The 27,387-nt window shown below is 43.8% G+C and overlaps 1 protein-coding gene across 2 annotated transcripts; it reads left to right on the top strand.

The window, feature by feature from the left end:
* Window positions 1–2,060: 2,060 nt before the first annotated feature.
* LOC138981820 (protein mono-ADP-ribosyltransferase PARP14-like) lies at window positions 2,061–26,183 on the top strand. Of its 2 annotated transcripts, none has more exons than XM_070354899.1 (24): window positions 2,061–2,489; window positions 6,399–6,676; window positions 6,992–7,234; window positions 7,548–7,784; window positions 8,403–9,928; window positions 10,460–10,499; window positions 10,699–11,033; window positions 12,066–12,293; window positions 12,633–12,854; window positions 13,406–13,442; window positions 13,939–14,015; window positions 14,727–14,954; window positions 15,266–15,487; window positions 15,952–16,069; window positions 18,031–18,171; window positions 18,484–18,549; window positions 19,682–19,867; window positions 20,345–20,539; window positions 20,995–21,227; window positions 21,769–21,978; window positions 22,728–22,932; window positions 23,293–23,453; window positions 23,735–23,912; window positions 24,220–26,183. In XM_070354899.1, the coding sequence occupies exons 2-24, from the start codon at window positions 6,409–6,411 to the stop codon at window positions 24,495–24,497; spliced, it is 5,634 nt and encodes a 1,877-aa protein (XP_070211000.1). In that variant the 5' UTR covers window positions 2,061–2,489; window positions 6,399–6,408; the 3' UTR covers window positions 24,498–26,183. The 2 variants fall into 2 exon arrangements, with proteins under 2 accessions (XP_070211000.1, XP_070210999.1); XM_070354898.1 differs by having other exon boundaries at window positions 10,693–11,033.
* Window positions 26,184–27,387: the final 1,204 nt, after the last annotated feature.

Raw genomic sequence — 27,387 nt, 5'->3', positions numbered from 1 at the left:
CCATAGTGGGTTTGCAAAACCAACTGAACATCTTACATAACGTTTCAAGGCGTCTTGGGTTAAGGCTAAACATGAATAAAACCAATGTCGTTGTTTTTTGAAACGGTGGTCATTTAGCCAAAAGTGAGAAATGGTTCTACGGAAACGCGCAAGTATCAAGTGCTAGCTCTTACAAGTATCTCGGTCTGACATTAGCGAGATTTAAGAAACAGCACGTTTCGTTTTGCAGCTCGTTTCGTTTGGTGAATGAGTCACCCCGCGAAACGGAACGTGTAACGAGACGGCATAGGCCGCAGACAAGATTTAGATGTATTCACGTTTCGTTTCGGAATGAAAGGCCGGGCATGGCAGGATATGATCCGCTGACTGGGCATGGCATAATTTCAACTCCACGAGTCAATAAAGGATTGACATACTCGCATTGCACGCACAAGAGCTTCACATTTTTCAATTCATGCACCTGATCACATACGAAGCCAGAATAAAAATTCGATGCGATGACCTACTTCTGCTTCGCCATTTGCTTTCTCACCATGAAGTTGGATAAATGTACCAGGATCAGCACCCTTCAAAATATTTCAGTTCACAACAGTTGTCTACCTCCAATGAACACATTCTCAGCGCTGAAAGACTGTGAAAGGGTTGATGAATCTAGCAATGCATAAAATGGCCAACAAATAAAACTGTTAGTGTGCAAAAATACTCACAAAAGTTGACGAAATATTGTTCGTTTTTTGGGGGTGGAAAACGTGACTGCGTTTTGACGTTCCACGTTCCGTTTCAGTTGACCTTCACCTTTCCAGCGAGAGACCCCCGAAATAATGACGTTTACCACAACTTCAAAACGAAACGTCCCAACGTTTCGTTTCTTAAATCTCCGTATTAACAACCCAAGCCCGTTTGAATCTCTCTTTCAATTACGCAATCACCAGAGCCAAACAAGGTGTCATTGAAATTAAGTCATATGGAATATAGGATGCCACGACATGGACATATTTTTCAAATTATTTGATGCGCAAATTGCTCCCATCTTGCTCTATGGCTCAGAACTATGGGGATGTTTTGACTGTTCACAGATTGAAAAGGTTCACATGTATGCCTGTAAAAGACTACTCGGGATTTTGTCAAACAGTCCAAACCAGATGGTGTTTGGGGAACTTGGAAGATGCACTTTGTCAATCCTAGCAAATATCCGATGCGTAAAGTACTGGTTGAGACTTAACTGTATGCCGGATTCGAGATATGCAAAGATGTCATACATCATCTTAAAAAACGCAGTTGAAAGGGAAAAGCAGAATTGGGTCTCACAAGTTAAATGCCTCCTTTGCATGAATGGATTTGGAGATGTGTGGTTGAACGGGTCTGTAGGTAGGGAATGTGTGTTTATTAGAACATTACAGCAACGTCTTCAAGACTGCTTTGAGCAAAACTGGCACTGTAAACTTGATACAAGTGTGAGGTTTGCTGTATACAGGATGTTTAAAGGAGAACTTGAAAAAGAAAAGTATCTGGGAGTCATTGAAAACCAGTACATACGCAAAATGTACACAAGTTCAGACTGGGCATTACACCATTGAAGGTAAATAAACTGCGCTATAATCCCGAGTGCGCTGAATCCAGAAATTGTACGTTTTGTAAATCAACGGAAGAAAATGAAAACCACTTCATTTTTGTAAACGGGAAATCCAATTCATCATGTGTTTCTTTCTTACTTTAAAATTTTTTTATTTAGTTGTTTTCATATCGATATATTGTTGTTTATATGTTTTGTTTGATTTTTTGGTACTTAGCTAGTAAAATATTTATCACCAGATTTGTTAAATATAAACAAAGAGTGCATACAGTTCAGTCCAGGGGAAGCAACCTTGTAAACTGCTGTAGCTCACGTGGGCAAACTTTGCAAACATTATCGTTGTCGATTTAGCTTCCCTTTCATTGCCACAACTGAATATAATTTATGTGACAATGATACAGCTCCATGTTGAAAGGCAAAACCAAACGGGAGTACACAGCATACTGTCAAAAACAGTAACATCTTTCTCATTTAATTATCAGAACGAAACTCACTCGAGTATAAAATATCAGTATAATGAAGAAATAAAAGCGAACAACGTTGTGTTCGTATGCACGCCGCAAAACCGATGCACACATCACGTTTCGATGAAAACCGCAAAACCGAAAGTAGGATACTGACTCACTGCAATCTGCTTTCTAAAATTGATGTGTGATGTGATGGATGATGCAAGAGCGGAAAAGCCTAGCTGAGCGGAGCTGGCAAATAACTGTAAGCTTACCTCGTTTCTCTTCTCTCTGTGTGAGTGTAGAACCAGGACGTGTTTTAACGTTAGACTACACATGCATAATTATCACTCCGACAACTGATGTCTTTAGTTATTAACAGTTGAGTGTAAGAGGAGTGTGCATATCCGCTTGCAACTGTGCACGTTCGTATCAAGAAATAACGCGTCTCGGGTTCAGTTAAATATAGGGTGAGTATGCTACATTTCACTTGCATTACATAACAACATTGTTCTGTTACTTGTCACTATATATATGTCTTCTTCTTCATAGCTTTCTTCGGTGTTCACCACTGAAGAACATTTCTGAATCGTATAACTTGTATCTTGTGTTTCTTCTCTTTCATACTTAAGGGCACAATATACTTCCCGCATAGCCTTACACATAACGAAAATCAATATCATGAATGCTTCCTGTGCAGAGTGAGTATATGTTGATGAATATAATGTCTCTTGAGAAAATCAATTCATCAGAAATCTCCCACTCTGTACAAGACCAAGGCTGTTAATTTTTGATATGTCTCCAAGTAGAGATATGGTCTAATCCCACGTTAAAACTTGGCCAGATTTAAGTAGGTGCGTTGAATCGTTTACATGGGAAGAACGATACCTCAGTCTATTCGGTGTAAGTTCACCGACGAAGACACAGCTGACTCGTATAAATGTATCCCTTCAATCTTTCGACGCCGAACTGCTTTGGCAGGATTGTTCATCTTCAATGTCAATACAGACTCGTATCTGGTTTCATCATCCGGGAGCATGCCCCTGCTAGTTTGGTTTTACCGTCGAGGTTGTAAAACAGCATACATCAATATCTCGTACATATGCACGTATCAATGTTAGTCGGTTGTGAACGGGCAGCAGTTTTCCGCTAGTGAGCACTGTTGTAGAGTGAGCACTGTTGTAGAGTGAGCACTGTTGTAGAGAGAGCACTGTTGTAGAGTGAGCACTGTTGCAGAGTGAGCACTGTTGTAGAATGAGCACTGTTGTAGAGTGAGCACTGTTGTAGAGTGAGCAATGTTGTACAATGAGCACTGTTGTAGAGTGAGCACTGTTGCAGAGTGAGCACTGTTGTAGAGTGAGCACTGTTGCAGAGTGAGCACTGTTGTAGAGTGAGCAATGTTGTACAATGAGCACTGTTGTAGAGTGAGCACTGTTGTGGAGTGAGCACTGTTGCAGAGTGAGCACTGTTGCAGAGTGAGCACTGTTGTAGAGTGAGCACTGTTGTAGAGTGAGCACTGTTGTAGAGTGAGCACTGTTGTAGAGCCGGTGAGCACTGTTGCAGAGTGAGCACTGTTGTAGAGTGAGTACTGTTGTAGCGAGAGTACTGTTGTAGAGTGAGCACTGTTGTAGAGTGAGCACTGTTGTAGAATGAGTACTGTTGCAGAGTGAGCACTGTTGTAGAGTGAGCACTGTTGTAGAGTGAGCACTGTGGTAGAGTGAGCACTGTTGTAGAGTGAGTACTGTTGCAGAGTGAGCACTGTTGTAGAGAGAGCACTGTTGTAGAGTGAGCACTGTTGCAGAGTGAGCACTGTTGTAGAGTGAGCACTGTGGCAAACGTATGTGTGATGTGTGAATAGAGGACGGTGGATGGTGGGGGTTAGGGTGGTTGCTAGTGGGTGGGTGTTGGAGGGGATAGGTGAATAAGGGGCTCAGACAACACCAGCTGGGGCGGGATCAGTGTCATATCATTCGGTGCATTTAGGCCTGGATTAATTGACAACGTTCAACATTCTGTAACCTTACGTTTATGTGCGCGAGACACCTATTTGCTTAAGTTTGTACAAAACCTTTCGTTTTGCGTTCAGTTTTGCGGAGGCATGCATCCAATGCATTATTTTATTCTTCGAGATGTTCAAATATGTTTGAGAAGAAAGTAAGCACATGGAAGCAAAGGTCATGTGTCTAGATATATGTATTTTCGCATACATACGTGAATACGCAAACATTTGTAAAATAATAAGGTATAAATAGATAAACAGATCAATATGGATTTAAGTAAATAAATCCATGGTGAAAGCGAATTTCTCTCAGACAAAAATGTAGCGAGTGCATTGAGCACAGGTCATATTTTCAGAAAAGCATTCGTTGTGTCTAAAAATAAAGCTAATTTAAAGCTCAGGCCGTATTGTGCATCAGTGTGCACCTCAGGCACATGCAATCGTTTGTAACTTGCCAACACATTATTGACATCCTCGCTATTAATAGCGCACACACAGCGCATCGTCTGGGGCATTCTGGATTGTTTCTGGTTACAGTTTCTCATAATGGTGTTCATCTGATTTCATTTTCTCTTTCGCTTCTCTTTGGGTAGCAATTAAGCTTATCCATCAGGAATACACTTCGTGGAAATTAGTAACGATACTAAGTATGAGAGAGAGTGGAAGAGAGAGAGAGTGGAAGAGAGAGAGAGAGTGGAAGAGAGAGAGAAAGACTGAGAGAGAGAGAGAGAGAGAGAGAGAGAGAGAGAGAGAGAGAGAGAGAGAGAGAGACAGAGACAGAGAGAAAGAGAGCGACAGCCAGATGTATACAGAGAGAGAGAAACACACACACACACACACACACACACACACACACACACACACACACACACACACACACACACACACACACACACAGTCATTCTTTGGAGTATAGTAATGTTTAATAAGAGACTGAGATACAGAGAGAGAGAGAGAGAGAGAGGGGGGGGGGGGGAGAGATAGAGGGGAAGAGAGAGATATAGAGAGAGAGATACAGAGAGAGAGAGAGGGGGGGAGAGAGAGATAGAGGGGGAGAGAGAGAGAGAGAGGAGGGGAGAGAGAGATAGAGAGGGAGAGAGAGACAGAGAGGGAGAGAGAGAGACAGACAGACAGACAGACAGACATATAGCCAGACAGACAAACAGGCAGACAGATGGTCATTCTTTGGAGCAGAACCTATTTATAAGGGGTATTGTAGAAAACATATAACAAGGAACACACTTTTATGTATAACCAAAATGGCTTGGCCGAGAAGGAACAAAACAGAACGTGCGTATACTGTCACAGTGGTCAGTGTGAGGAAGTAACAACACCTGGTAGTTTGTACTTGAAGAGACTACAATAGATGAAATCTGTTGATACCCATTCCAACTCTCTCCCCCCCCCCCCCCCCCCCCCAACAACAAACAAGTCGCGTAAGGCGAAAATACAATATTTAGTCAAGTAGCTGTCGAACTCACAGAATAAAACTGAACGCAACGCAACGCAGCAAGACCGTATACTCGTAGCATCGTCACTCCACCGCCCGTGGCAAAGGCAGTGCACGTGGAATTGACAAGAAGAGCGGGGTATTCGTTGCGCTGAGAAGGATAGCACGCTTTTCTGTACCTCTCTTCGTTTGAACTTTCTGAGCGTGTTTTTAATCCAAACATATCATATCTATATATTTTTGGAATGAGGAACCGACAAGGAATAAGATGAAAGTGTTTTTAAATTGATTTCGAAAAAAAAAATTTGATAATAATTTTTATATATTTAATTTTTAGAGCTTGTTTTTAATCCGAATATAACATATTTATATGTTTTTGGAATCAGCAAATGATGGAGAATAAGATAAACGTAAATTTGGATCGTTTTATAAATTTTTATTTTTTTTTACAATTTTCCGATTTTTAATGACCAAAGTCATTAATTAATTTTTAAGCCACCAAGCTGAAATGCAATACCGAACCCCGGGCTTCGTCGAAGAGTACTTGACCAAAATTTCAACCAATTTGGTTGAAAAATGAGGGCGTGACAGTGCCGCCTCAACTTTCACGAAAAGCCGGATATGACGTCATCAAAGACATTTATCAAAAAAATGAAAAAAAACGTTCGGGGATTTCATACCCAGGAACTCTCATGTCAAATTTCATAAAGATCGGTCCAGTAGTTTAGTCTGAATCGCTCTACACACACACACAGACACACACACACACACACATACACCACGACCCTCGTCTCGATTCCCCCCTCTACGTTAAAATATTTAGTCAAAACTTGACTAAATATAAAAAAGGAAATATTAAACGAAAGAACGCCTTCAACTTCAAAAGCCTTCTAATTTCAAAACACTAAACAAAAAGTTCTTCCGTAACAGACCCACAACAATGAAAAGAATGCCACATGAACAGGAACACCAGCATGAGAACGACCCTCATCGCACAGATCACAGGCCCCCAGAGGTTACTTTCGACACGCTGTTGCCGGAATCAGAAGGTCCTCCCAGAACAGTAGAAGTGATACCGACTACTCAGCTCCTTGATGAACTCGTCTACAAGCTCTACTTTGAAAAACCTGACGTCGGGGGACCGGTGGAGACGGTGATCGTGGACAAGGAGAATGAAACTGTCTGGGTCACTTTTGTCAGCGCGGAAGGTAAGCTGTTTTTTCTCGCCAGATTTCCTCCTCTTCCTTCTCCTTTTGTCTCCATCTCCCTAAAATTGTAAGAACTGTGCTCATTCTACAAAATAAGTTTAAATTGATGGCATTGTCAGCGTCTGTTGGCAGGAGAGAAAACTTTGAAATGGTAAATATTTAATTGCCATGTAACGCGGCATCTGCGTTCCAGCAAATATTCATTGATTATATCTCAGTAACTCACATTTAACTACTGCTTTGATATCCACATTTTTGCATCTTAAAGAGGACCACTTTTCCAAGCTGTGGTTTATCAGTCTGTGTGTTGTGCAGACGCTGAAGCAGTGTGCTGTCGGCAACACAAGATCGAAGACAACGGCATGACCGTCAAGCTGCTCCTTCCACCCAAACCCACACCCGACTACCCGAACAAGTTGCTGTTCCGGAACGTTCCTAACGACGTCTCAAAAGACCACCTCACTACGTTTCTTGAGAACATCACCGGATGTGAGCCTGAGGATATCCTCTACGGGGATGATGAGGGTGTCGTCCTGGCAACGTTCGACTCGGAACCAGGTCTGATACTTAATTAAAAACATGTTATAAATAAAAACGCAAAGTCCAAAGCACTTCGCGTTAAAATACAATCACAGTTGACTAACAAAATTGGCAACCCCCCCCCCCCCCCCCCACGCCTTGTTTTCCTCTCTCTCTCTCTCTCTCTCTCTCTCTCTCTCTCTCTCTCTCTCTCTCTCTCTCTCTCTCTCTCTCTCTCTCGCTCTCTCTCTCTCTCTTCAGGGCGATCGATGGAGGATGAATTGTTGATGTCTTGGAATAAATGGAGTGACGTAATAGAAAAAATATACCTATTTTCCCCAACCTCTTTCAGATTTTGACAAGGTGCAGGACAAATGCAGCAAGAAGAAGCTAAAGGGGAAGCAGCTGTCAGCGGAAAAGGTCGCCGTGTCTAACTGTGTCTTGGTGGAGAACGTGGCGAGGGAGACCAAGGACGAGACCATCCAATGGTTCTTCGAGAACACTAAGCGGAGCGGCGGGGCGCCCGTGCACACAGTGCAGAGGATACCACCGGGCGACAGATGCCTCGTCTACTTTCACGACTATCAAGGTTGGTGTCAAACCCGATATTATTTGGGGGACGTCGACTTCGTGAAGCTCGCTGCACAAAGTTTTGGTTCTGAATTATCGGTAAAAAAAGACTGTGCAAAGTCTTCGCGATGTCAACTTTGGGCTCAATTAAGGTAGGCGCCTAGCCCTAAGGTCCAAGGGCAAGGTCGCTCGGTTCTTTTGTGATTCTTTGTGAAGCCAAGGGAACTGCTTTTAAAGCACTTAGCATCGTTTATAAGATCTGCATAGGCGTACCACTTTGGACTAATTTTGTTGGCCATTTGACAAACAATAGCACTATTCGTTGCTCCATTTCTGTGACATGTACAATAGGTTGAGTGTATGAGCTTTGCTCTTGCTCCTGAAAAGTTCACGAGCACATTGCCTGTTTCTAAAAAAAAATACACAGCCATCGAAGTCGTGGGCATAAGCAAAACAAGGCGTCAAGAAGTCACAAGAAGCAGTATATGACAGATTGCGATGTAGCTCCTCTCTCCTGTCGCCAACACATCGTCCTGGTGGGCAAAACATTGGGATCAAAAAGAGGTCGGGTGGGGGTTGGGTTGGAGAAAAATGACAGAAGCAGGTAACCAAAGCGGGCGTACTATTTCTGTTTCAGCGCTGGACTCCATACTGACAAGGAAGCTCGTGCTGGATGACCAGGAGCTGGAGACAAGAACGTTCCTGGATTGCCTCGGTCCGTCAGGTGGGACTGATGACCCCGCCTCTTTCAGGATGCCAGACGATTTTGTTGTGGAGAATGAAGCCAAAAGCATATTTCTGACCGAAAAGTCAGCATACTTTCATCAGCTTACCCAACACCTTCTTCAGGCTCATGCGTCAGTTTGCATCGTCTCTAAGAACATTGTCATCGAGTGTAACCTGACTCCGTCTGTTCGGAATGCTCGCTTGCTGGCTAGAACGTGGACCGACAACGTCAGAAGAACAGTCAGTGACTTTCTCAGCCGCCTTCACGTGGAAAGAATTCAAGTCGCTGCACAGCTGACTTGGCCTCTGCTTGAGAAAACGATAGGGGGCCGACTAAATGAACTGGAATGTCCAGATATTTTAGTTCTGATGGAAGCATCAAAACAAAGTGTCACAGTTGTGGGATCTCAGAACAAAGTGCATACGGTTGCAGAAAAGCTTCGAGACATTGTGATGGATGTCGACGCGCACACGCAACGGCAGAAAGACGAGGTTGAAGAAGCTGTCTCCCTGAAAGCGTACAGGGCAGAACTGCTGCAGGCTGCTTCCTTTAGCGATGAGATGGCTACAGAGTATCCAAATCTCAAAGTCACCATTAGCGATGGCAAGGCGATCTTTCGCGGCGTATCTCACGAAGTGAAAAACGCCCAGGTTAAGATGTATGCCTACCTCCAGAATGAAGAAAGTGTACGCTGTCCAGAACTATCAACAGGCACCATAAAGGTCTTGAAGCGGAACCAACACACACAGGACTACATCCTCGGACAATTTAAAGCGGAGGGCGTGACAGCGGTCATGGAGGTTGAAGAGAACGAAGTCGTCGTTTTTGCCCTGACCAAAGCTGATGCGGACAGGGCGGCAAGGATTGTCAAGGACTCAGTGGTCACGAGAGTTGTTCAGCTGTCCCCGGAGTCAACTACACTCCTACAAACTCGGGACTTTGGTCAGATTTTGGCGGGGCTGAGAGAAAGCCACCCCGGGCTTGACGTCACTCCTGCCGACGACAGGACCCAGATCGTCATCACTACCACTGATGACGTCATTGATGACGTCACATTGCAGGTGGAAGGTTTCATCAGCAAGAATACAATTTACGTAATAGAGCTTTGTCTCTCGCCCACTCGCCACAAGTTCGTGTCGTCTGCATGGAAACAGAAACTGGATTTGATCTTTACCAGCCTGAGAGACGAAAAGGTTGAAGTGACGGCTGATGAAGATGACACCAAATTTATAGCCAGCGGAGCACGACCTGGGTTGACGCTTTTAACAGAGAGGTTTAAGGAATTGGAAGAAAAGATCATGGTTCAAGAGGAAACTATAGAGAGCGAAGAGAGGTTGAAGTTCCTGAATTCTGACAAACGGGACAAAGACTTGAGGAAGCTGGAATTGGTTCACCGATGTACTGTTGGCTTTGAGTGGGAGACGACTGGAGTACGGGTAAGTTTGTTGTGTGTGGTTTCAATGTGTATTGTATTGTACTACTTTAATTATGGCCAGGTCATCTGAACAGTTCAAGTTAATTTAAACTCTTGCTCTTCTGTTTGAAATTGTTAACGTACCACATTGACCTGCAGACTAGTTTTGAACGGAGAGAGGTTACTTCGATAAAATCTGATGTAGGGAATACTTGGCTTTTTATGGCCTTTGAATGGAGAGCAAGAGAGAGAGAGAGGGAGAGAGAGGGAGAGAGAGAGAGAGTGAGAGAGAGAGAGAGAAAGACACACACAGAGAGGGGGAGAGAGAGAGAGAGAGAGAGACAGAGAGATTTTTTTAAGAATGGGCAGACTCTGCATGTTATGTCACATAATGTGATAGTACTTTTTGTGTCAAAAGAGACAAAAACAACTTTTCTATGACAGCAATCTTACATTTTAAACGCATATTAATTTAATGGCTTGTCACAATGGGGTTTTGGATCCTTATGACAACAATACCAAATTAAAACAACCACAAAACTGTGTTTTGCAGGTGTTCCAAAATGAAAGGTCAACTCTGACATTGTCATCAGGTGCGTATGCTCACTTTGTGTTTTATTTCATATATCTTAGAATTGACCATTTTGTTTTTCTAAGCTATAACGGCTTCTCGGCGGCGAATCTTGTGCGTTTCTTTCCTGTAATTGTATGACCGTGAATGAAATACGTCAAAAAAGACAGATATATAGTGTCTTCAGTTGTAACGGAATTGTGTGTGTGTTTAAGATAAAGGAGATGCATCCGTGGCACAAGAAACCGAAGATTCGGACACCATGGAAGCAAATTCCGCACCACTGCAAGAATCAGCAACAATGGAGACGGCCAAACCAGAACTTGCACAGTCAGCCAAACCAGAATCGGTACATTCAGTTCAGCCAAAAACAGCACAGACAGCCGAACCAGCATCGGCACACAACTCCAAACCAGGTCAACCGTCGCGAACGCCACCACCCCGACCACCAGCGCCCGCACCACGCAGGTCAGCATCCATGTCCAGCACGAGAGGAACCAACCGTCCAGTGCAACTGGCTGTCAGTGTCGTCCCAGGGGAGATTGCCAAGCAGAAAGTAGGTAGCAGACAGGCGCGACGTAGAATCGGAAAGCCTTTGCCCATCAAAACTCTCACACGTTTGTTTCGATAAAACAACACTGGCGATGCAGTTAAGCGCCAGTGAACTTTATTTACTTTTGAAATTTGCCCTAACATGGTAGTTAGTCTGAAAATGGACGTACACTTTGAGAACTATACAAGTTTAGAATTTACTGAACTGTTTTAGAAGAGGAATTTGCAAGCCGTCCTCCCTTTTTTAAGCTGGTATAATTGCTGGTTATATTTCTCACAGTACAGTCAGGACTCTGCGGTGGTGATTGAACAGGTTTGTTTTAAACCATTCAAAAGGTAACCGCACAGCGAATGATCAGTGAGCATACTGAATGAGTAAATGAATTCAACACAAATGTTGTTTTAGTTTCAAATCATACTTGCACAAAACAGATACGAATGAAGACCACACCCAGAAAATCACCTAACCAGGCGATTTTTGAAAATTACGAGAAGTAGTGAGTAGGAAGGAGGGTGAGTACAGTCTTTCTCTCTGCATAACGGTCAATCAGTACAGGCCTTCCCTCTGCATTACGGCCAATGAATACAATACTTCCCTCTCCTTAACGGTCAGTGAGTACAGTCCTTCCCTCTGCGTAACATTCAGCGAGGACAGTCCATCCCTCTGTATAACGGTATGTAAGTACCGTACTTCCCTCTGTATAGCGGCCAGTGAGAACATTCCTTCCCTCTGCATAACAGCAAGTGAATATAGTCCTTCCCTCTACATAGCAGTCAGTCAGTACAGCCATTCCCTCTGCATAACGGTCAATCAGTACAGCCTATCCCTTTGCATAACAAAAAGTGAGCACATTCCTTCCCTCCGCATAACAGTCAGTCAGTAAAGTCTTCTCTATGCATTACAGTCAGTCAGTACTGTCTTACCTCTGCAGAACAGTCAGTGAATAGAGTCCTCCCCTCTGCCTATCGGTCAGGGAGTAAAGTCCTTCCCTCTGCATAACGGTCAGTGACTACTGTCCTTCCCTCTGTATAACAGGTGGACGTAATCGTCAACTCTACCAGCAAAGACCTCGATCTGAAGAGCGGCGCGGTCTCGTCGTCCATTCTACAGGCAGCAGGCTCGGGTCTGCAGGACGAGTGCAGGACACAGCATCCACAGGGGGTCAGGCCTGGACACATCGCTGCCACTGGAGGTTACAAACTGTCGTGTCAGCAGCTGTACCATGTCAGCTTACCGAAGTGGTCTGGGCAGCAAAGCAAGCAGGTTGGGCCTTTGACGGCAGGGAGAAGTGGGGGGGGGGGGGAGAGAGAGAGAGAGAGAGAGAGAGAGAGAGAGAGAGAGAGAGAGAGAGAGAGAGAGAGAGAGAATATTCTGCTGTGGCTGTACCATGTATGCGTGCAGGTAGGAGTGTGTGTGTGTGTGTGTGTGTGTGTGTGTGTGTGTGTGTGTGTGTTCGGGATAGGTATTTGTGAGCGTGCGTGTATGTATATTTATGGATGTATGGGCTGGTCTTTGTATCTACCTGTCTTTCAGTTTTTAAAGAGCAGTGGTTATGACTGTCCTGAGAGACTCATGCACGACAATTATAACCAATGATTTCAGATACTGCACCAAACTGTTATTAACTGCCTAACCAAGTGCAACCAGAGTGGCTTCAAGTCCATAGCAATACCGGCACTTGGTACTGGTAACCTGTCCTACCCCCGGAATGAAGTGGCACAGACCATGATAGAAGCGGTCATGCAGTTTCAGCAGATCAGTCCATTCAGTGGTTTGAGGGATGTCAGGCTCATTGTCTATCACAAGGACGTTCAGAGTCTGCAAGTATGTTGTGTGAAACGTGATGAGATGTTCGCCTTTTACCAAAATGTTAAGGGAGGGGGCCCTCTTCGTTGGGTGCTCTAACGTTGAACGTTTCTGGTTCCGCACCGTTCTTCCATATTTTAGTGCAAAAGTAACAGGACGATGCAGAAGTATCACGAGAACGACTCGGTACTATTTTTTTTAAACATAAATCAGGGAAAGTCAACTTTTTGTTGAATAAAATCAAACTTTCAAATCTTGGCCCCGTAATGGCAGGGTTTTCCAATGTTAAGACACCCTTCTTTCGACGTTCCAACAACAGGGAACATCTTTACTGAAATCCTATGGTAAAATCATAACCAAAGCTAATATAAGAGTAAGCTCAAATAATAACATAGGGGCCTTTATTAATCATCAGTACATGTATAATTATTCACTTTGACCTAAATTGATTTTTGTTATTTGGCAATCGGTCAAATGATCAATTTTGTATTGACTTTAGTCTAATTTTTGGACAGTTTATATTTTTAACCGTTTGTTATTTGAATGTTCTGTAATGAATGTGTGTGCAGGCTTTCCAACAAGCTCACCGGCAACAGCTTACAGGAGGTACATTTTGAATTTCATGGATAAAGTGCAGATAATAGTTCATATACTATTGCTGTTTGTGTTCTTGGTCGCTGTTGGTCATTAATTTGTTATTTATATCATGTCACCGTTATTCCAAAGTTTGTTTAAAAGGTCAAAGGAGCACTCATAAAGACTAACACTATTGAACTTCTCTTTGTGTTTTCCGCGAGTGAAAATGAAATCTGAATTATTCATGTTCAAATAATTATGGCAAATGAACTCAAAAGATGACGTGACTTAAACGGTTAAGTGACATAAAACAAACACTAAATGGCAACAACCATACAGCCCAATTGTTTACTTAGTGTCACGGAATTAGTGTTCACGATAGGTGTTGGAAATAGCTTCTTTTTTACTGCATACGAGCGCGCTGACTGCGTACACCTAGCTACCACGTTCTCAATGCACTTATCATTCAAACAAAAGCACGCCTTGCGCATATATGTGTGCTGTTCATGTACTTTGTGCTTCACAGTGACGCAAACTTCCAGTCCTGGGCCATCCCGACAAATGACAGTGAACGTTGTTTCAGGAGAAATTTCAAGACAACAGGTAAGCTTACATTGACCTGTAAGTTATTTATTGGTATTTATTTGTTTTTCCTGGAAGAAATATAGGTTACACACCCCCGAGTCCTGGATAGCTGGCATATTATCCCGAGGGTCAATTTTCATGTATTCCCAAGACTCTGGCGAAATAATACCTGAAAAGGAATCTACCTGAGGGAAATATTCCAGCTATTCAGAAAACAATGCGTCTTACACGCACGGAAATTTGGAGGTTTGTTTGAGTAGGTATCTTACCTCAAGTGAATTGTTAACATTATAAATTATGAAAAAAGCCAAACGGTGTCATGTGATTAAACCATAATTATGCTAATCACAAAGTAACTCATATGTCCCGTGCCATGTCGATTTATGAAAAAAGACAAACCGAAGTCATGTGATAAACCATAATTATGCTAATCACAAAGTAACTCATATGTCCCGTGCCATGTCGATTTCTGACGTCACGTGCTCTGTCAACAGCTGGACGTCACGTACTCTAGCAGTAGGTTGACGTCACGTGATCATTAATGTGTCACTGGAATGACGTCAGGTGCTTTCAGTAGGTTGACGTCACGTACTTTGTGCATAGGTAGAAGACACATGCTATATATGTATGTTGACGTCACGTTTTGTGACAGTATTCTGACGTCATGAGCTAAATTCGTTGTAGCCACGTCTTATGTAAACGGGATGACGTCACGCACTGTGTCGACAGGTTGACGTCATCGTGAACTCAACCAGCACCGACCTTGATCTCAGCAACGGCGCTGTGTCGTCGTCCATTCTACAGGCAGCAGGCTCGGGTCTGCAGGACGAGTGCAGGACACAGCATCCACAGGGCGTCAGGCCTGGACACATCGCTGTCACTGGAGGTCACGCTCTATCATGTCGAAAGTTGTATCACATCAGCTTGCCCCACTGGGCTGGGCAGCAATCGAAACAGGTACTTCACTAGTTTTAGGTTGGTTGTGTTTATTTGCTTTTGGAAAGAGGGTCGGTTTGTAAATGGCTGTGAAAGAAACCAAACCTCACGACGATGCCTCTGTGATCGTCGTTTCAGCCGTTTTCGGCACATGGCAGTCTTTAAAAATGTGTGCCTGTGGATTCCTTCGTAGAAAACAATAATATAAAATTGTGTTTGCTTTATCTCCATGAACAGAACAATTTTTAAATATCTCTTTTATTTTCATTTTTAAAGCGTTACAATGTTGTCTCGTCCTTCACCAGACATTACATGTTGCATTTGTATCACAGGCGTTACACGCGACGGTTGTGGAATGTCTGACCAAGTGCAACCAGAGTGGATTCACGTCTATTGCAATTCCCGCTCTTGGGACTGGCAACCTGTCTTACCCGGGGAATGAAGTGGCACAGACCATGATGGAAGCAATTCGCCAGTTCCAGCAGACGAATCCGTTCAGCGTTTTGAGGGAGGTCAAAATCGTTGTCTACCACAAAGACGCTCAGACGATGACGGTAACATGTCTTAGTACATCCGGGTCTCTGTGAGATGTGTTTGTGTCAACAGATCTGTACGTGAGCAATATTTCGAACAAGATCGCACCTGCGGTATGCTTGTTTCCACTTGTACCAGTGTGCACATATGGCGTGTGTGTGTCTGTGCGCGAGTGCGTCCATTCGTGCGTCTGTGTGTGTCTGCGTGTACCTGCGCGAGTGTTTTTGTGGGTGTGTCTGTGTCTGTCTCTTTACGTCTGTGTCTGGGTCTGTGTCGAACTTTATTTCGTAACTGTTAAAATCGAACGCAGTTGGTTCTTTTACTAAAAACTTTTCAAGTACTGTTGCTCGTGTGCGTGACAGGTGCGATTCAAGCGTACGAGACGGGAGTGGGGTTTGGTTTAGCCAAACAAAATGTGAGTACATTGCATATACTCGAGAATAGTTAATGCTTGTTTTTGAAGGAAATGGTGTGTCTGTGACAGGAGTTCCAAAAGGTTCAATGGTTCATCCCACGGCGACCGTGTCTTTCCCCATCAGCGAAGCAGATGAAAGGAAAACGACACAGACGGACATTTTCTGAACCGGGACATTCCAAGAAAGGTAAAAACAAATCAGTTGTGACTGCATGAGCCTTTTATAAGTATTTGCTTTTAACGTAAAGTACACGTACCTTAAAACATTCGCCTTTGTGCGACCCTATGTGGATGACAAGAATTTTGCCAAATCAATTAAACGATATAGAGCTAGAGGAATCGCAAGACAGAGTAAGCCTATGCAGCGTGGCGGTTCGCCGGCTTAGAGCACCGTGTTGACAATTTTCATCCACCAGTTTGTGCCCGGGGTCCACCTGAATATGCCCACCATGTTTGATGTAGAGTAGTATATATATATTAGTGGCAATATTTTGAAGATGGGAGGGATTTTGTACACGAATTGCAATACTTAGATGTACTACCTTTGCAGAAAAGTGCTGTGCAGAAAAGCGCTGCTTTTGTGTGGCGGAAGTGAAAGAAGTGAAGAAGTAGAGCCGAACGGCAAAAAAGCGTTTATTTTCGTAATTCGTATCGCGAAACAGAGTATTTATTCACCGCGGTTCACCGCAACGCAAACACACACACACCACACCACACACACACACACACCACACCACACCACACCACACCACACCACACCACACCACACACACACGCACACATACACACACACACACACACAAACACACACACACACACACACAGAAGCCGTATAGAGATAGATGACAGTGGATTTGCACACACACACACACACACCACCCACACCACACCACACCACCCACACCACACACACACACACACACACACACACACACACACACACACACACACACACACAGAAGCCGTATAGAGATAGATGACAGTGGATTTTTCGCGTGGCTATGAATAGATTCGACCTTTGTACTTTTACAGTGAGGACAACGGGTGCAAGGAAAGCGTTGTGGACAGTGACATTCTAAAAATAATAACGGGAATATCTGAAGCTGCTTGTCATACCGTAACATTCTGATCAGTCATCGCTCAACGGCTATCGCCAGTTATCTCAGAGAATGAGCCGTACTCAACGGCTATCGCCAGTTATCTCAGAGAATGAGCCGTACTCATTTTGACCTGAGTTCAGGATGATACCGTAGCTGTGATCGGAAGATCAAACTTTCTCATTCAGTATTCTTGCAAATACCGTACGTGATTGACGCCACACGAAGGAAGGGAGATAAACGCGCAAAACACTGGAGAAGATAAGGAAGAGTTACTGGGAATGGATCTGAATGAATGAACAGAAAAACCAAAATCGGTTAACCGCGCTGCGCTTAGAGCACGTGTTCAAAATTTTCATCGACCAGATTGTGTCCGGGGTCTACCTGAATATGCCCACCAAATTTGAAGCAGATCCATCGAGAACTTTCGCCGTGCATCGCGAAGTGACAGACAGACAGACAGACACACACACACACACACACACACACACACACAAGCCGTATATAGATATAGATAAAGGACACAGGACTTGGGAAAACATTTACAAGAAAAAAATTACCCAAGGTGGAAAGTCTTTTTTAATGTGTGCATATAAATTCGTGTGCTGTCTGTAACAGTTATAAAGCTTGTACAAATCAGACACTGTTGTAAAAGCCATGGCTACCGTAAGTATGAAAGTTTATTCTTTTGCACGAATTAAATTTGGAGCAGGTCTGGAGAGAAATAACTTCCAAACGGCAGTATTATAAAAGCGCACTGGATTTGAGGGTTGGTCTTATCTCTCCAGATAAAACTTCAGTGCAAATGATGAGAGGTTGACTTAAAAAAAAAGACAAACTCAGGTGGATTTTCTGTCAACAAAATCAAGGAAACGTGTATTATTTGATTATAGCACAAATTGATTTATATCTTTACGCCAGTTGTCAAGAAACGATAAATGTAGGATGGTTGGGGGTCAACGATGCAAATTTAAGCCATTCATTTGTAGCTGACAACAGGTCTTCTGCAGATTCAGTGATATTCAAAATATGTGGTTTTTTGTTGTCAAAGTACCTGCCAACGTTTCTGCTACCGAGGACTGGGAATGTGACCTAATGGGAGTTCGTGTCACGGTCAAAAAAGGAGACATCAGCGAAGAAGACGTACACGCCATAGTGAGCCTGACGAACAAGAAGCTTGACCTCAGCAAGGGTAGGTCGTCTATTCCTAGCCCATTGGGGCAGTTCTTTCGTACGTGAAGACAGTACATAGTAGCAGCTGAGTCTTGTTGTTGTTCTTGTTGTTGTTCGTGTTGTCTTTGTGGTGGTGATGGTGGTCGTGGTGGGGGTGGTGGCGGTGGTGGTGTTGGTAGTGGTGGCGGTGTTGTTGTCGTTCTTGTTCTTGAGCTACGTACAAAATGATTTCTACAGTCGATGTTTTTCGGGTTTTGTGTGTTCTCATTTTCGTATATGCAAGGAACCGAGTCAATTGGATTGCTTGATGTGTTATGTATATAATTCGCAGATGCAGTCAGCAGGTCATTGAGAAGCAAGTGTGGCATGCAGTTGGAAGAGGAACTGAAAACGAAACGTAAGTCATTTACATTGGGTGTTTTGTACTCTACTTGTCTCAGGTGGATGAATTAATGCTGAGCAAAGTGCAGACAATTTTGTCAGAAACTGTATGATTTAACACGTGCACACATACATTTAATCAAAGTGATACCACAGTTGCTTAAAAACAACTTCTTCTTCTTCTTCTTCTTCTTCTTCTTCTTCGTTCATGGGCTAAAACTCCTACGTTCACTCATGTTTTTGCGTGAGAGGGTTTTTACGTGTATGGCCGTTTTTACCCCATCATTCAGGCAGCCATACGCCGCCTTCGGGGGAAGCATGCAGGGTATTTTCGTGTTTCTATAACCCACCGAGCTCTGACATGACATGGATTACAGGATATTTTCCGTGCGCAGTTGGTCTTGTGCTTGCGTGTACACACGAAGGGGCATAAGGCTTTATTAGGTCTGCACATAAGTTGACCGGGGAATTCAGAAAAATCTCCACCCACCAGGCGCGACCGGGTTTCGAACCCACGACCTTCTGCATAGGAGGTCGATGTCTTATCCGCTAGGTCACTGCGCCCGTCGCTTATAAACAACAATTTGTTTAATTTTTCCCGGGTGTGTGCGAGGCTGATAGGTTGATGTCATGATTGATTATTAATTTTGTGTAATTATTCACCTGGGACTGTAAAATTTCACATATTTTTTTGTCAACAGACCTTACCCAAGAGTACAGCCAATACACAGTGTTCCCAGAGCAATTTTTTCAGTTTGCCAGTATATATGTTCGAGTAGGTGATTGATTGATAACGTTACTCGCTGACTGATTGCGTCATTATTGACCAGCAACGTTGTCAATGTAATCTTAACTCATTGTCTCCCATGCAGGTACGGATATATCCGTATCCACTCATATGGCTCTGTCTGACCAGGTACGGATATATCAGCTCAGATTGTTAGCCGGCTTCAGTCGCTTCCTGTAACGTCCATCTAACGCCTGCATTCCAGCGTGTTGATACACAGTTACTACTCAGTTACTACAATTCTGAGTGACCTGCTGCAGCACAGCTGGTCTCGGCTAAAACAAACGTGTTCAACATAGGTGGGGTAAAAAGTGATAAACACAACAAGCTGCGTTACAAATTGGTGTGCTTTTTTTTGCAGGAGAAGACATTTGCAACAAGGGCACAACAGTGACTTCAGGCCCCAACCTGAAAAGCAGCATGATCCTACATGTTGATGGCAAAAAGTTCTCTGGAAACTGGAGCTCGGGTATTAGGGCTGTTTTGGAGGAAGCGGAGTCCTACAGGGCCAAGTCTGTTGCCATTCCAAACCTCGGCACTTCAACAAGTAAGATTTTGTGAAATAACAGGGGCCGCTGTAGATAGTATTTAACACGAGTGAGCTACAAAGTGACCAGAGACGGTCGGCGGAAACTGTTCCATGCAACGGTTGTACGCAACTAGTTGCGTTTATCTTTGCTGTCTGGTGTAACACGGCCCCCTAATCGACAGTTACTCCTGTCGACGACGGTTTTTAAGTGGAAGTTCACAATGCTAAATTTCGGATAGTGTGATAATGAAGAAATGTGATGCTACTTTTATAACTTTCAAGTTACTTAGGATTTCGTAAATGGTCTGCTATGTTTCTTATATTAGTTTGTCTCATTTAAGATGTATCTTCTTATACAGTACATTATTAATACTAAGATGTTGTTTTCCACAATACATTGTCAATCCCTAAATGTCTTCTCCCACCGCATATTATTACTTGTAAATTGCCATCTTCAAAAGTACATTCGTAATCCTGAAAAGCCTTTGTCCACAGGTAAACTTGCGAGTGACCTGTTCAAGGCGGTGACGAAATTCTGTCGTACTGAGGACGCTCACCACATTGAAGAAGTGCGCGTGGTACTGACCGACAGTCTTCACGTGCCCGAGTTCAGGAGGGTCTTTCAGAACGAAATGATAAAACCTAGGAAAGAAAAGAGGACATCAGCCATCGGCAAACGCATGTTTCAAGGTTCTGTCTTAAAATTGTTCGTCGGTTTCTGTGTGTTTTGTTGGCTCTGTCTATGTGTTCTATTGTCTGACCTAAACTGTTCATTTCCCTGCGTGTCCTCTGTCTGCCGATGTGTTTACAGTTCTGGGTGTATCGTGGTTCTGTCTGTATGCTTCATTCTTCTGTTCTGCGTTTGATGGTTCTGCCTGTTTGCTCAGATCTGTTCTTTGTGCTTCAAGGTTCTGTTCTGTGCATTTAACTGTTCTGCAGAGTGTCTCTCGTTTGAAGAATGCTCGTAACCACATTGCTTTTTTCAAAAATGTTCTGAACTAAAACCAGTTAACGTTGTTTTCAAGATGATGTCCTTACCAATGAGTGGGTAACGTTTCTTATAATAATGCTTCAAACATCGGCAAGTAACTGTTTGGATTTTCCAAACACAAAAAGTCAAAAACAATCTGGCCTTCTGTCTCCAGCTGTGAAGAATGCCGTACGGTGGAGACACAGCAGCTCCGCAGTGCAGAACAAAAGCAAAGCTAGCGCTGCGTACCGGCCTGGCACGATTCAGAAAGGCGCCAAGCTGTACATCTATGCTGAAAGCGAGGGGGCCGTGCAGGAGTTCCTCAAGGCGTTTGACGACCACGTGAAGGACACGGTCACCAAGATGGTCTACACCGATCCCGCCCTGAAGTCCTTGAACAACGATGAGGTAGGGTGGCAGGAGCGAGGGGAGGGGGGGGGTGGGGAACATATGAGAGGGACGGGAAAGAGAGAGAACAGATAAGCTATAAAGAGGGGGATGTTACGGTCACCACAATGGACTGATCCTGCCCTTTGAACGTGTTAGGATGGAGGATAAGGGAGAGAAACAGACAGAGGCAGCCAGCGCTGGTAAAAAAAAGTATGCTGAATTATGCGGGAGGGGGGGAGGTGGTGGTAAGGAAAAAAAAAGAGAGAGAGAGAGAGAGAGAGAGAGAGAGAGAGAGAGAGCGCGGGGGGGGGGGGGGGGGACGCGCGTCATTACTATCTGAATCCGTTGTACGTTCTCATTTCATGTGTCTATAAACCTGGAAGCGAAGTTCATTTATGACTCACCTGAGTAATTACACGAGTCTTACTTCTATGGCTTGATACCTTTAACACCTGCAAGATGTACACTAGTTTAACTCCTGCGGGAAGGACAGTACCTTTAACTCTTAAGCGAAAGTCAGTAGATGTACCTTTAACTGGACTGTGTGCTGACTGTTCAGATGAGACAGATACGAGACATAGCGGAGGAAGCGGACGTGAGGATGGAGGTGTGGCGGGAAGTGGGGCGCTACGAGCTGCAGGGCGTGGTGGACGTGCTGCCACGTGTGCAAAAAGACGTCAGCGAGTTCCTCAGGGCCGCCGAACATCAGCGCAGAGAGCGAGAAAACGAGTCTCTCATTGCAGGCATGGTCCAGTGGAGCTTCTTGGAGGTAAACTACAATTAGAGTTACCGGCAGGTTGTCGCTGTCTAATTTACTACTTGTACGGTTGGGTTTTACTGACCTGTGAAGGGGGTGGGGGAGGGGGTAGGGGAGGGTACGGGGAAGGGTAGACTCTTTATGGACAAATAAAATATCGAAAAATATGTACCTAGAGCCGGTTGACAACCGAGTCGCCGGTGGTCAGGCCAAATTCGTTGTCAACTGACTGCGTCCACTACGATCCAGATTCCTCATAATGAAATTCTGGAGTCTTTGAAGTAAATGATTTGGAGAACGTACGTACGTTAATGCATTCATGTCACCTATCACTGACCTTGCCACATAAAGACACTTCCCATTCCGTGACAGCTTTCTTGTATATACATCACCACAGTTCTGTCCCGTACGTCCAGGCTTGTACATGGGACGACATCTCCCTTGCTCTTGGACACACACCAACATTCTACAACCTGGCTGCGTTCTGTTCAGAGCGGATGTTTTTCGCTGAAAAGATTTCGTACATGTCAACCTTAATTCGGCATAACGTTCGTACTCTGCATAATGTAGCAGACAGGCTGTTGTTCATTTTTAGTATGTTAGTGTTCAAGTGGATTGCGTTCTTATCCCACGAAAAATCCTGAACAGACATGTGTTAGTTGACTTGATCATTTGCACAAGCAAGGAAAGTGTCTTTGGCAGTCTCGATCTTCGTTGAACTTATTTTGTTGTACTTATTTTGTTGTATGTTCCACTACCAGCGTACGAAAACAGAAACCAAGCGCATGGAGTACGGCCCGAAGGAGAACAAGATTATCGAGACAGCGTACGTCCAGGGACAGAAGACGGCGGAGATCGTGGACACAGAAGGCGCGGTGTATGTGATCGACTTTGACCGCATGGTGGAGTACCCCAGAGACTGTCCCTCAGAGGAGGAAAGTGTGGAGGTGATTCGAAAATCTCGAGGTAGGGCAGATTTTGTAAAGGTATTTTCATGAGGTTTTGTCAGATCTTATTGTTTGTTTGTCTGTTTATTTGTGTCTGTCTGTGTGTCGATCTCTCTCGATGCCTCTCTCTCTCTCTCTGTCCGTGTCTGTGTCTGTGGTGTGTCTGTGTTTACGTTGGTGTGTGATTGTGCGTGTGTGTGTGTGTTTGTGCGTGTTTGGGTTTGTGCGTGTGTATTTGTGTGTCCTAATCGCCGTGTGGCTCGTGTTTGTGTGTTTCATAGTGCTGAGCTTAACCGAGACTACCAGTATTGATGGATATCTGTGATGACTGTAGGAAAGCAGTGAGTCTTTTCAATACAAGACAAACTTTGTCTGACAGAAACCGAGAGCAGCGGAATCCAGTTACCAGACACGTGGACACCACACGACAGCGACGAGCCAGTGATGCTGGTCAATCTGAAGCCCTCTGACGTGGAGTATCAGCGAGTGAAACAAGACATCATGGCCACGATTGCAAACAGCTCCATCAACATCGTCTCTGTAAGTATCTCACCCTAAAAATATCTCGCCCTAAAAATATTGTTTCTCTCCGGTGTTTCATCTTGGTCCTGTTTTAAAGTGAGGACATAATGTATATTTCGACATATTTTGATGCTTCAGTAAAGAAAATGGTGCCCATTTGGGAGGAGACACAGAGATCACGAAACACTCAGGTTATCCCAGTGACTACAATAGAAAGAAAGTGGAACGACTCCCGCGGAGCTGTAGTGAGAAGATCGATCAGCGCGTCACCCTGTAACACAGGTGTTTTTTAATCTCAGGTGGATCGCATCCAGAACGTGATGCTGTACCAGCAGTACCAAGCCAAGAAGACCCACATGGACAAGCAGAACGGACCAGGCTTTCCCAACGAGAGGACTCTGTGGCATGGAACTTCTCCTGACGCCATCCACAACATCAACAACCACGGCTTCAACCGCAGCTACTGCGGCAAAAATGGTAATGAAAATACTGAGCGTAGAAGCAGAAAGTATTTAGTTTACAGCTTCAAACGCAGCTTCTGCGGCAAAAATGGTAATGAAGATATTGAGAGTAGAAGCATATATTTTTGTCATAAACGATTGTATTTAATTCAGAATCGGGCTCTCCGTGCTAAGTTCACACAATCGTGTTACTTGTACTAAAAGTGTTGAAACTGAAAGGATGTCCCGAAATAAGGAGAAAACCCCCCACTGGCAAACGGTCTTACATAGTCACGTTCAGGAAGCAAAGATATTTCTTACTGCTTCCATTTTTCTTTATGCAGCAACGGCATACGGGAAAGGCGTGTACTTTGCGACGAAGTCCAGCTACTCCACAGACTGTCGCTACTCCCCGCCCGACTCTTCAGGCCGCCGCTTCCTGTACCAGTGCCAGGTGCTGGTCGGTCATCCCACGCTGGGGTCGTCTGACATGAGGTTCCTACCGCCACGATCGGACCACGTCGTCTGCGACTCCGCCACCAACAACCTGCAGAGCCCTGACATGTACGTCATCTTCAACGACACGCAGGCCTATCCGCAGTACCTGATTACGTTCACGTAGTTATGGAAAAGAAAGGTGTGCAGTCAGTGGAGTACTACAAGATATGACGGTTTCCGTCTTGTTGCGGGGGGAGCTTGGCGGATATAATAAGTAATCGTTGTGCGCATTATGGTACACTGTACATAGAGAGGATATGTTTGTATCTAGGGCCAGGATTGGAGGGCCTTTAATAGCAGAAAAAGTTTTCTTCTTCTTCTTCAGCGTTCCAGAATTGTCTGGTTACGTGTGAGCTCGTTTGCCCATTTGGGTTCCCCACACTATACTCTGAGAGCATAGTCAGCTTCACTCCGCTTTCGTTGAGTAGGCATGCTGGGTATTTTCGTGTTTCCATAACCCACCGAACTCTGACATGGATTACAGGATCTTTTCCGTGCGCACTTGGTCTTGTGCTTGCGTGTACACACGAAGGGGGTTAAGTCACTAGCAGGTCTGCACATATAAGTTGACCTGGGAGATCAGAAAAATCTCCACTCTTAACCCAGACCGGGATTCGAACTCACGACCTCCCGATTAGGAGGCCGACGTCTTACCACCACGCCACGAAGCCCGTCGCAGAAAAAGGTTGAATGAAATGACAAGGGAATGATTTTGTGGGGTACGAAAATGAGTGCAATACTATTTTTTGATCAGTATATGTGGTGCGTGTGTGTCTTGTGTGTGTGTGTGTGTGTGTGTCTTGTGTGTGTGTGTGTGTGTGTGTGTGACTTTTGCCATCTTTCTGTCAAAGTGAGTTTTAACAATAAAATGATGTTTTGTTTTGTCCCCATGCACTTCATGTGTAAGTGGGTAGCTACTTCGTTGTATCTGAGCGGGAGATGTTTTCCCATCCAATATTTGTGTTAGTTATGTACAAATCGGCACGGGTAGGTATTTGGTTGTATCTCAGCGAGATCAAAGCCGAGCCGGGTATTTCTGCTAGTTAAGGATAAAATCGCCACAAGAGATTTACAGTTTGGTTCGGGTGCTATAATGCGCCACACATCAGCTTTGAGCGCTCAGTTATTCAAATTTGACATGGCTGTGTTAGGATATGTTGTTTCTATACTTAGATTTCTTCGCGCCCCGGTCCTTCCTCCGCTGCCTTTGTTTTGATTTTCTGTCCTACTTTTTGCTCCTGAGAGGAGCCTGTAATTCACACGTGTTAACAAGAACACATTTGAAATCGCCCAAAGAGCTATAGATTTTGGTTTGGGGAGCTGAATCGATGACACCACACACGAGTAATGCCTAAGAATTAGTGTCTGAACGTTCCAGCCAATTGACTGGCAATTGTTAGCGTTATGGCGAAACAGCCCCAAAAGCTTCATGTACTGTCTGACTTTTATCATGAAATTTTATTTGTTGTATTCCATGACAATCCCCATGAGCAATTGTGTGGTAAACCATGGTCAGGCTGGTGTTTCATAAGATAATTAACAGGTTCGGCAATTAAAGCTTTCAATCTTAAAAACATACGTGAGGTAAATTAATGTATTAATTTAATCAAATTGTGTCACTTTGGTGTCCTAATGCGGCAACACTACACCTTGACTCTGTTGTTCTTGGTTTGTGTCAATGGTGTGGTTGCACGTGTTTCCTTTCATTTTTAATACCCTTATAATTTTATTAGGACTTAATGTTTGCGTCTCAAGAAATGTTGAACCGCCACTGTGACGACTGCATCTTTAAAACTTTGTTTGAAATTCATACCACGTAGTGTGTGGCTCGAATTTGTGTGTGTGTGTGTGTGTGTGTGTGTGTGTGTGTGTGTGTGTGTGTGTGTTTGTGTTTGCAGAATGTATGTACATGACTTGAAGAGAAACACAGCGTTTGTTGATGTGTTGAATTGTCATAATTTCATCTTTGAACAAATGCAAATATTTCATCTGATTCAATTAAGAAGTTGTAATAAACTTTTTCAACCAAGCACATGCTCAGAACACTGATTATTTTCATCTGCCCTTTATTCAAAATTTCAAACACAAATAACGAAAATACTACATATCACAATACTTTTCATACATGTACCAAAGTTAATGTATGCAAGTGCAGATAGAGGCCGGTACATGAGCTCAGAGAACTACAGGTTAATGATGTCTACTAAACATAAAGTGCAGGAATAGAAATCAGGAATGACGGTCATCTCAGTACTTGTCTACAGTAAAACAGTCTGGAACGACGCACATCTGACTACGAAGTTAGTTATAAATAAAGTTTATTTTAAAAGAGTACACAGAGAACCTAAATGACAGAGTGGTTAGAGCGCTTGCCTCTTGCTTAAGCGGTCAGAGTTTGACCCCCAGTCGGTGCGATCGCAAATATTCGATTTTTCTGAGCCCTCTAGTCCAACCAGCTTGAAATGGGTACCTGAAGGCAAATGCAACAAGGGAGAGGAGATGGGTACCGCCCTCATAAAGCTAGCCCTAGAGAAGTAGAGATCTCTAACATCTCGATCCCCTACAATCAAACATGGTTCTGGGTCTTACTACCTTAACCATTTGACAAAACGTATTCAGATATCAACAATACGTGCTTAATCCACTCACTACGTAACAACGCTTCTTTCCTCAGAAATGTATAAAGCTTACTGTTTGTCTAAAAGGATAAAATCTCAGAAAATTACTACCTATGAAAAAAAAAAGAAAATTGTTTTAATAATTTGGAGGTTTTCGGAAGTTAAACATTTCCTAGTTTCTCTCAACAGTACACTTTTGAGAACTCCTAAAGACAAAAATAATGTAAGTTCATTTTCCGTCAAAAGCATCACTGGCAGCAAACATTGCTTTAAGAATAAGGTTTGCCCAGGTGCACTTGCTTTGAGAATTTATCTGGAAAAAAATCCAGTTTTACTGTAGCATGGCTTTCGTTAATAACTGAAACATTTCCCCCCGCCTAATGTTCACATTCTTAT

This window comes from Littorina saxatilis, linkage group LG12 (genome assembly GCF_037325665.1).
Source record: "Littorina saxatilis isolate snail1 linkage group LG12, US_GU_Lsax_2.0, whole genome shotgun sequence".
Classification (NCBI taxonomy): Eukaryota; Metazoa; Mollusca; class Gastropoda; order Littorinimorpha; family Littorinidae; genus Littorina; species Littorina saxatilis.
This window is presented reverse-complemented; position numbering and strand designations above follow the sequence as displayed.

Bases quoted from the DNA above. Each gene is read 5' to 3' on its own strand.
- LOC138981820 (XM_070354898.1), top strand. From the start codon at position 6,409: ATGAAAAGAATGCCACATGAACAGGAACACCAGCATGAGAACGACCCT. The intron at 12,855-13,405 runs GTATGTTGTGTG...ATGTGTGTGCAG, and splicing joins AGGACGTTCAGAGTCTGCAA to GCTTTCCAACAAGCTCACCG. The intron at 16,070-18,030 runs GTAAAAACAAAT...TTGTTGTCAAAG, and splicing joins ACCGGGACATTCCAAGAAAG to TACCTGCCAACGTTTCTGCT.